The following is a 10,800-nucleotide window of genomic DNA, read 5'->3' as shown; positions in this document are numbered from 1 at the left end:
CATAATCCAAAAAATTGAAAAAAACACGGAGTACAATTTTAATTGTGTGTCATCTGTAAAAGTCGTATTTTAATTTTTCCACCATTATTTTCATCCTTTCCCGCTTCTTCCCCCTCGATAACCAGTTCACGCCGTATGCTTCCCCTCATTTTTCTCTTTTTCCTTTTTTTTCTCTTTGCATCAGTTCACTGGTTTCCACAGGTATTCCTCGTTCTCTATTCACGACTGCCGACTCTACAGGGTAATTGAGCTCGACAATGGCCTCATCGCTTTGTTGGTCCACGATCCCCAGATTTACCCCGACGGACTTCCTGAAGGTTCTCATTTGCTAGATAAGGCTAAGACTGAAGGTGGAACTGAAGACGATGGCGAAGATGAAGATGAATATGAAGATGATGATGGAAATAGAGATGACGGAGAAGAAGAGGATCTGACGATAAGAAACAGATTGAAGAGAAGGTCGTTCAGTCTAAAAAAGTTTATCTTCTCCCTTTCTTATATTGATTGAAGTCCTGACATTAGATTGATTCATCGATTGTGAATTTGGTTGCAGGCAGCGGCAGTATTGTGCGTAGGATTTGGCAGCTTTTCTGACCCTCCTGAAGCGCAGGGTCTAGCTTTTGATATTCTTAGTGATAACTGTTGGTTTTTTAGATTTTATTTTAACAAAGTGTGCAACAGGGTATTCTCTGAAGTCTGAACAATCTTGCTGGAGTAGAACCGGGAAAGTCTTAAATCACTGCATTGCTTGGCGTTTTGTTTTTTTTTTACTGTTGCTACTGTTATGGCTACGACCAAGATTCGGAGGAGTAGCTTCTCTCGAAACCTTTCCATTGTAGCCCCATCTCTAGGCCCTGAACTTATGTGTGGACCTAATGGCACGGTCTTTCTATCTTCTGGGATATACGACCTTGACAGTAATGCATACACATAATTGCCTAACATTCTCTTATCACTGACTTGAGTGATGTGTTCTCTTATTCGATAGTTTTTACTTGTTATGTAGAGGTACTGGGTGGTGGGTTCCCTTTGGGATGCCTGGTTATGGTGATGGAAGATGCAGAAACACCACATCACATGCTTTTGTTGAGGAATTTCATGGCTCAATGACTTGTTAACGGTCAACCTCTTCTCTATGCTAGTCCATCCAGAGATCCAAGGGGATTTTTGGGTACTTTGCCCAGTCCTGCTATATCCAAAGATGACAAATCCTGGGAACCTGATCCAAATCAGGTCCTTTTATCTTTGACACTTGTTTTCTTTGGTTTCTCAAGATTGTTTGAATTATCTTATGTTTAAATGCTCAGATTGTGAATGTTGTATTCAAAAAAATTACAAGAGAAAGGTCTGAGAATTGATTGGTAGTATAAGAAGTATTTTAGTGGAAATCAGCTCACTTTGGATGGCCAAAGAGGTAGTTTATCCCTCATTACACTCCTCACTTTTCAGTTGTTGTTTGAAAGTGCACTATTCTTAACCAATGCTCAAGCTACCGTCACTTTTCTATTGTTTGTTTGAAAGTGCCCTGTTCTTAACCAATGTCCATGCTATCACTCTTCAATTACTTATCTGAAAAATGCCCTGTTCTTAATTAGTGTTCATGCTATTTTCTTTTCCAAAGTACAAGTGGTCTCTCTTTATGTAAACATGGTGCAGATGGAAAACATGAGTACTCTAATAAATTTGGCTTGCGAAAGCCCCTAGAGAGGCACTTAATTAATGGCCAGCGCATAGATTGTGTTAGCATCCAAGATTTTTCTTACCTTTCCACTTTTCAGGATCAATGTGCAATATTTTTATCTCAGTTCCCAGAGTATCATTGTTTGCCTTCTTGTTCATATATTAATGGTGTTGGAATTATTTGATCATACTGGCATATTTGCTAGTATCTTTCAGTTCCCGCAAAATTATTTGATTTTATTATTACTTGTTATGTCATCTCCCTTATAGTTGCATGAAGAATCCTGTATGAAGCTCCAAAATCTTAATTTTAGTGTCTTTGACTAACTTTCCATTACCTTTCTTTTCCTTCTTTCCATTTGGTATACTTATCGGTCATTCCTCTTTTTTGGCAATCTTGTAGAAATGATGGCAGCATTTCTTGTGTTGGTCGTATCGCTATCCAATCATTTTATGCTCCACAGTGTGCGTATTCCAACATGGTTTAGATTTATTGAGCTATTATAAATTCTTGTTTCTTTTCCTTAGTAGTGCTTAAATATAAGATGTTTTTGGACCATTGAAATTGTAGAAGTCGTAGTTTTGGAACTCACTTTGATGGCATGCCATTTTTAAAGGGTCATAATATGAACTATTGCAGGAGTGGGATATGCTTAACTACTATTATATCTCTCAAAAGCATGGTACAGTCTTCGAATCCGGTAGCCATAATAACCTTTCCTCCTTCCCTTCTTTCACCATCCTCTTTTTCCTCAAGTTTATTCAATATGCTTAACTACTACTAGTACTACTATTATGTTGATATCAGATTTTAATACCCTGAAATTAATATGATCACAATAACAATGTTTCTCATTGTGTTTCTATAATTGACAGCTCATTTTTATAATAAAATATACCTAGTCAGTTACTGCTGCTGTGATTGTTTCTATATTTGTGTTTCTATATTGTATGTGCTTATATTTTTTCAGGTTGCTTCGCGAATTTTGAGTTATTTAGCCACAATTGTTAACGGTGCTTCACTTTTTCCTTGCAGATATTTGACATCATTGGTTATCTTTATCAATATCTTAAATTATTGCGTCAACTTTCCCCTCAAGAATGGATATTTAATGTTGTTTTTGATAAATAAAACTAGGAAGCTATATTTATTTCTAATTTCTGGTATTTGCTGCTGCATTCCATTAACTATTCCTTTTGTTTCTTTGTTGCAGAAAATTTGCTTGTTTATCCACCAGAACATGTTATCTTTGGAGACTATGTCTATGAGTTATGGGATAAGGAGACGATAAGAAAGATTCTAGGTTTCTTCACTCCCAGAAACATGAGAATTGATGTAGTAACAAAATCCTTCAAGCTAAATGGTACCATGTTCTGTTATATTTAGTCATCATATTCTTATTATAAAATATTGGACCATGTTTCTATGTTCCAAGAGTCTAAGAACAATGACGATCTAATTTGAAGTCATATGGCTTTCTTTGATTTGCAACTACTAGTTGGTTAGATTGTCCCTTTTACATTGTAAATTCCCACAATTATCATGTTTCTTATGTTATGTTGATTTTGTTTAACTAAAATGTACTTAATTTCTTTTATTTATACTGATAATTATGGGAAAGCAACTGAGTGCATATACTCTCTGACACACAATGTGTGTCATCTTCATTTATGACGAGGGCTTCAATGACACGCAATGTAAGTCATACATGCGTGTCATAAATTTATGACACACAAATATGTGTCATCTTCATTTATGACGGGGGCTTCAATGACACGCAATGCGCGTCTTAAATGTGTGTCATAAATGCGTGTCATAAATACGCGTCATAAATTTATGACACACAGTTGCGCGTCATCTTAAATTCATGTCGGTGGCTTCAACGATAGGCAAATGTGTGTCATGCGCACCCATAGATGACACGCAATACGCGTCATTAAAGAGGTTTTTTCTACTAGTGTTGCTTCTTGAACTTGTCAATAGTGGCCTCCAGCTCAGCTATGGTTTCTCCATCTTGTTCTCGTAATCTTCGAAAGGACTCTCTGGGTCAGTAACCTTTTTCTTGTCCTGTCCCTACAACTTTCGCCATCCCGTTTTGGAAAAGTTAACTTTTGACGAGCTTGGTGGAAACCCGGTCCATTCCAAGTCTTTTCTGACCATAGCTGGACTTCTAAGCTTTTCATCTCTTGTACTATAACCCTTTGTTCATTAATGCAGACTATTTACATTTAACGAACACGTTTTTGGTGGATCAACACCTCTTATGAATGATGTAAATAATGAAAATAAAATAAAAGAGAACAAAAATGAAAAGAGTTAGTGAGGGAAAAAAATAATCAAAACAGTCATGAAAATAAAAGTCTTACCCCACATGCTTATTATTCCTACCCGGACATGGTCTCTATCCCGCATGTTAATTTCAAACAAATCATAACCGCATATTTGTCTAATTTACATGCTTTGAACAGAAAGTAAAATAGGAAATAAAATCAAAGCAGCCTAGGGTTTGGAATGAGATTTTGGGGTGGGCTCTAATTCCCTGAATTCTCTCGGTTTAGGTTCTAAAACGCGGTACCCGAGTTCTCCTTGCTGGTGCCCCTTTGGACTTACCAGACCCTTAGTCTTAAGCCTATTACAAGCTTGTGTGGACTAAGTTAAACTGAGATGACACATTCCCTTATGTCTGTGCGGTGAATAAATTCACACGAAGACATAAGGTATATGAATCTCGAAGGCTACTTGCTAGGCCTGTGCGGAGAATAAATTCTCACGAAAGGCGTCGCTTTCACCCCCACTTAAACAGAGTTAGGAGCTCGGGTATAGAGCCTTAGGTGGAAAAAATCTTTAAAGGCTGAAATCATTGAGAAAACAGCCAGTACAACTATTTACTCGAAAATATAATCAAAAGTAAGCAATAAGGATCGAAATGTTACTTTAAAATTTAAACTTACCCTTTTCCTTAAAAAGACAACTGGAAATTACCTTAGCATGACTCACTTACCTTTCCCTAGCGGAGTCGCCAAGTTGTCGGAACCGTCCTTCGGTTGGGCCCGAAATTAGGCTTCGACTTGAAATAATGGAGTAGGAGTCGCAACCGATCTTTTATTTAAAACAAATAGGTATATCGAATACATTATTTCTTACCTGATCTGCGTCTTACCAAAGATGTGTCGGATTCGGGAGTCGGTTACAGTCAATGAAGGGTTAGCACCCTTGAACTGCCCTTTCGGTACTACGTAATTTCCAGTTGTCTTAAATTAAGAAAATTGTATATTTAAATTAAAAGGTAAAAATTGATCCAAATTACCTACCTTAGATTGACTTAAATTGTTCCCTTAAAAAAATCGAAAATCGTGTTAGATAAAAAAAAAGGTAATAAAGACAAACAAAATAGGAAACAAATGACATTAAGAATATAACATAAAAATAGTAAGAAGAGATAAAGAAAAATAATAATAAAAAAATAAACAAAATGAAAGGAGACAGAACATAAGGAGGAAAAAAAGCATAAATAAATATAATAAACAAAATAAAAAAATGACATGAATATAATATAGGAAAATGATGGTAAAAATGATATATACATGATAGATAGATAGATAAATAAAAGTAAAGAAAAAAAATGAAAATAAAAGAAAAGATAGATAAATAAATAAATAAATAAAATATATAAATATATAAGGGAAATGAAATGATAAAAAATTATATATATATATATATATATATATATATTAATATTAATATTAATGAAATAAAAGGGAGAAAGTATATGTATATAAATATAATATTAATACTAAGGGAAATAATATACAAAAATAAAAAATAAAAAAGGTAATAAAAATAAATAAATAAAAGTACGGGGGACCGAATTAGAAGAAGATTAAAACTGCAGGTCAAATTTAGAAGCGAATTAGTGGTTAAAATCGATTTTAGTGTTCAACTTGGGATTAAAAAAACGTTAAGGGACTAAAACATGGTTTACCCTTTTTAAAAGAAAAACACGCGGGTCTCATGCTCCATGGGTCGGGTCGGCGGGATGGATCGGGTTCAATATAAAGCTTAATTTTTTTGAAACATTCATTTGTTGCATTTTAAGCAAAGCCTCCCCTCCCTGTTTTCTTGTTCTCCCGCGTGTTCTTCATTCTGAAGAACATGTCGCCGCTTGCTTCTAGTTTTAGGCCATACGTCGCCTCGTTACCACCGTTGAACGACAACAAAAAAAATTTATTTTTATTTTTTTTAAATCTTGAAAGCTTTTTTAATTTCCAAAAATCAAAACGACTTTCATAAAAAAAGCGCCTCGAGGGTTAGATCTACGAAAGAATATCCCGACCAACCCCTCCGTTCATCGGCAAAAACACCTCCTTTTTACTTTCTATTTCTCTATATTTTCGGTATTTCTCTCGCAAATCCTCTGTGTATTCATGAATCTTCCCCCCTTGTGGTGTTTACATGCCTATTATTTATAGTTTAAAAATACAAGTCTTAGTTCCGACGTTTTAGCATTTTATTTGGACTAAATCACTGCTTGGTTGGTTGTGAATGAATCCCTTCTACTCATGTTGTTGGTAGTGAGAAACGGCCGGCGTAAAGATCGAGCTTGCTGACCGAGATGTTGCAGGAGGCGGGGGGCAAAAAAATTTTAGAAACGGCGCTGGACGAATGAATGGACTAGGGTTCTGGAAACCCTAGTTGCTACATGTCACTTGGAGCTGGTTCGGGTTTAGTTCGCGGGTCCACTACCAAATCTGGGTCACGTGTTGGTGGGCCACTTGGGTCACGTGTAGTTTGGGCCACTGGTTGTTGTGTAATGATTTTGGGCCTGATACAATGTAACAAAAAAGGATGTAAATATATATATATATATATATTATAAAATATAATACGTAACTATATTATATAATATAATAATTTTAATTGAATGGGAAGGGTGAAATTTGTTGTCTTCAATATACATATGTAGTTATCAGTGCATATTTGTTTTTATATCATAGATTATAATTATAACGTGTCCATTTGGTTAGTTTTTATTTCTTTACATATCAAATTTTGGATGCGAAATGATTTTTAATCTCATTTATAGAGTTAAAAAAACTCTCCAAATAGTGACCCAAATAATTATTTTTATGTTATTTTCAATTTTCTATTTAATTGATATTAATTAAAACAATTTTAAAGATAAGGATATTTATTAATAGAATGTATTTAAGATTATAATCATGATTCTTTAGTAATTACAATTATACAAAAGAATTATAATTGCAATCGATCTATGTTCATATATCATTACATAATCAACCAGACTATCAAATTAACCTGCTGAAAAATCAAAATAAATATAGAAAAATCCAATATAATTTTAAATTAACTGCTAGTAAAGTTCAGCTCGATTGATAAAAACATGTTTAAAATTTTAGTTAAATAATTAATGCTTTTAAAACCTTAAATTAACTCGAATTAATAGTCTGATGAAGCCTACAGAGCCTCAACAAACACGAATTAACAGGCCTGGATCACACTCCCACTGAACGTACTACTTTAGGCAACGTGGAAATCAGGTAGGGCTAATATCGTAAAATCTGCAAACCTTCCTCACTTTGTGTTATTTCCGGATCCTGCCATTCCCCCCTTCCCCATAAAAATGGCCCGTCTCATGTTTCCTAGCTGGTTGGTTTCATCTCCCAACGACAACCTTAAAAGAAAGAAAATGCCCCAAAAACTTCATCTTCCTCTTCCTCTTTGGTTCTCAGAAGATTAAGTCGAAAACCCTAAATCTACTCAAAACCGATCTCAAGATTTATTTCCTCTGATCATTCTCGCTTTCATCACTCCAAATCGAACCCGTCATGCTCCTTGTCCGATCATAATAGGTAAAATCCTTCACTCTTACTGCAGCTAGGTTTCTCGAATTTTATGTTTTCTATTTGATCAATGAATTTTGAAGATGATAAAAATAATTGTTCTTACTCTTTTTTTATGCAGACTTTTAGTGGGTTTTGAGAGTTTTAAGTGCCATGAAGCGAGAGTTGGATTTTGGGTTCGATGGTTCAGTTAGTCCAACTCTGGAGTCAGTGGATCAGTCTCTAACTCAGGCGAGTTCTAGTACTAGTTGTAATAGAGTTAAAGGTGCTCATGTGAATGGTTACATTGTTTACACTCGAGTTAAGAAGTTAAGAACTAATTATGGTGTTGAATTTTCGGAGAACAATAGAAACAAATATAATCTGTTAAATGGTGTTCAAAAGGCCTTAATTGATGAGTATCAGGAGAATAGAACTTTGAATAAATCCAGTAGTCTGAAGTCTGAACAGTAATGAAATTGAAGGTGTGATTGGAGGTAGACCAAACAATGAAAATGCAGCGAGGGATAATGTGGTTATAGAAAATGCAGTGGATGAGAGCTTAGTTGTACGAGATTTTGTTGAAGATGGTCTACTTGTAGAGGCTCGCATTGAAGAGAGTCATATTATTGGGGAAAATGCCATTGTAGGGAACTTGGTAGTTGAGGAAATTGGAAGAGATGATAGGCCTGTTCAATCAAGGCTTCATGAAGTGTCAATTTATAATTTGGCAATGTCCATGTCTAAAGAGTATTCTGTGAATGAACCGGAGACGTCTCTGACTGATAAAGGATGTTTCGAAGGTTCATCAAAACATATTGTTGATAGTAGTGTTGGAAGTAATGATGATGTATGCTTGAAGGCCCTGAGGCGGTCTAAACAATCGTTATCGAGACCAAATGTTGAAGCAGTAGACAATTTGGAATGTGAACAACAAACTGTTGAAAATGTTCTTGTATCAAATTTTGGTGGAGAGGAATCAGCTGAAGAAAGTGGATTGACAACTTTAAGGAAGAACTTGGAGTTGAAAATGTCAAAAAAGGTTGCCCTTACTAAGTGTCCAGTGACAGTTAAAGAGCTATTTGACACTGGTTTACATGATGGGGTTCCTGTAGTTTACATGGGCACAATAAGTAGTAAGGTGGTTCCTTGCTGCCTCTGTTAAATGTTTATCCTCTATTTTTCCTATTTATGGTTTATTTTTTACTGAAATTTAAATGTAGCGGGTAACATAAGGCTTAAAGGCTTAATATTAGTTGTATATGTATTCAGACAGCTGGCCTTCGGGGCATCATTACAGACGGTGGAATTTTGTGTTCATGCTCCTTGTTCGAGGGACGTAGAGTAAGGAATCTCTTTTCAAAATGGAGATTTTGGTCTTTCTGTAACTTCCTAAACTAATAATTGCTTACTTAACTTTTTTTTTATAGGAATTGCAGGCCTCGTTAAAAACCTCCTTCATGATTAAAGGAGCTTATAGAGAAGCTCCTTAATCAACGGAAGGAGGAAAAGAGTGCCTTAAGATTTTATTAACTATAGAAAGAACACGATACAACCAGGGAGCCACCCCCAATATGAACAAAACACCAAAAACAGCCACCAACAATCCTACCAGAACCAGCCTAATCCAACAAAGCAACAACAACAGCCTAAAAAAGGCTGGCCAAACAAAAAACCTAAACGAGGCCCGATAGACACTCAATCAAACAAAACAACCAGAAAAAAGCCAAGGGTGACAGTTGACTAAAACCATAAAAGCCAACTTCTAACTCAAAGGCCACGGAGCTTTCACATGATAAGAAAACAAAAAAAACACGCATATAGTCGCCTTTCCACCACATCACCACGTCTTGTTGGCTAAAGACCATCCGAACCTCCAGCTCCACTTCACAACGAAGGGGCCATCCATGATTTCAACTTCCCGACGAAGGATATTGTGTCTACCAGCAACATTCATCCTTAGATTTGATTTCAACTTTACGGCGAATGATATCCAATTCGAGGCTCAACTTCACAACAAATGGGTCATCCACGATTTCAAATTCACGACGAAGGATATCGTGTCTACCAGCAACATTCATCCTTAGATTGGATTTCAACTTCATGATGAGCTCAACTTCACAACGAAGGGGTCATACACGATTTCAACTTCACAACGAAGGATATCGTGTCTACCAGCAACATTCATTCTTAGATTGGATTTCAACTTCACGACGAATGATATCTAATTCCAAGCTCAACTTCACGACGAATGAGCCATCTACGATTTCAACTTCACGACGAAGGATATCGTACCCAAAAGATTGACCCAACTTCACGACGAATGAGTTATCTACCACAACAAACATCGAAGTCTTCAGGTCAAGTTCCATGCTTTACGAAGAAGTATCTTGAGCCAGAAGACGATTCAGAGGCCACTTGCCAAAAGCTTTGAGTTCGATTTCAACTTCACGACGGATGATATCATGCTCAGAAGTTTCCAGTTCAACTCAATCTCACGGCAAGGGAGTCATTTCGTGGTTTAATCTTAATATCGGATTTTAACTCTACGACAGAGGACATTCGATATAACCGAAATTTGTGTCTTTTAATTTTTGCTCTATTTTCGTTACACGATAATGAGCAAAGAGGTGCAACTGAAGACACTCAATTTTATCCTTTAATATTATGTTATATAATATACTTACGTTATTATATAATATATATATATATACATTTATTTATTTATTCCATTTACATATTTCAGGTCCATTACAAAAAACCAAGACCCAGAAGCTCAATTTACAGAAGTCAGCAGCCCACAACTCATTACACACCAAACCTATATCCATGGCCCAACAGCAGTGACCCAGACCCGCGAATCGAACCCGAATCGGTTCAGGACCCGCTGAAGCTAGGGTTTCCAAAACCCTTGTTCTCCTTCAAGCGTCGTAACAATACCCCGCCGAGGACACTCCATTCCTCACACAACTAACAATCAACCCTGTTTTTCGATGCACCAACAGACACAACAACAATGTTAGTGTTTTGCTAGGATTCAAACTCATAAAAATAGGATTTACAAGAACTATAAATCACATGTAACATCACACAAAATAAACACAAAAAATACAGAGGATTTACACACACGATACCCATGAAATACCAGAAAAATTCAAAGCAAATACAAGATCATTCCGAAGCATTTTTTGTAACAATTTTGAAAAGCAATAAAAGGTAAAATCTCACCTTTCGTCTGTCGATGCTTGCATATGGGAGTGGTATTTGTTGTTCGTCGTT

The 10,800-nt window shown here is 36.0% G+C and overlaps 1 protein-coding gene and 1 pseudogene across 1 annotated transcript; both read left to right on the top strand.

The window, feature by feature from the left end:
* Window positions 1-784: 784 nt before the first annotated feature.
* LOC120214562 lies at window positions 785-7,995 on the top strand (annotated as a pseudogene).
* Window positions 7,366-8,922, top strand: LOC120214561. The gene is made up of 3 exons (XM_039212434.1): window positions 7,366-7,551; window positions 7,664-8,662; window positions 8,794-8,922. The coding sequence occupies exons 2-3, from the start codon at window positions 8,255-8,257 to the stop codon at window positions 8,920-8,922; spliced, it is 537 nt and encodes a 178-aa protein (XP_039068365.1). The 5' UTR covers window positions 7,366-7,551; window positions 7,664-8,254.
* Window positions 8,923-10,800: the final 1,878 nt, after the last annotated feature.

The sequence above is a fragment of the Hibiscus syriacus genome, unplaced genomic scaffold (assembly GCF_006381635.1).
Source record: "Hibiscus syriacus cultivar Baekdansim isolate YM2019G1 unplaced genomic scaffold, ASM638163v2 tig00110065_pilon, whole genome shotgun sequence".
Lineage (NCBI taxonomy): Eukaryota > Viridiplantae > Streptophyta > Magnoliopsida > Malvales > Malvaceae > Hibiscus > Hibiscus syriacus.
Note: the sequence above shows the minus strand (reverse complement) of the source record. Positions and strands in the feature narration are given on the sequence as shown.

Bases quoted from the DNA above. Each gene is read 5' to 3' on its own strand.
- LOC120214561 (XM_039212434.1), top strand. From the start codon at position 8,255: ATGTCCATGTCTAAAGAGTATTCTGTGAATGAACCGGAGACGTCTCTG. The intron at 8,663-8,793 runs GTGGTTCCTTGC...ATATGTATTCAG, and splicing joins TGGGCACAATAAGTAGTAAG to ACAGCTGGCCTTCGGGGCAT.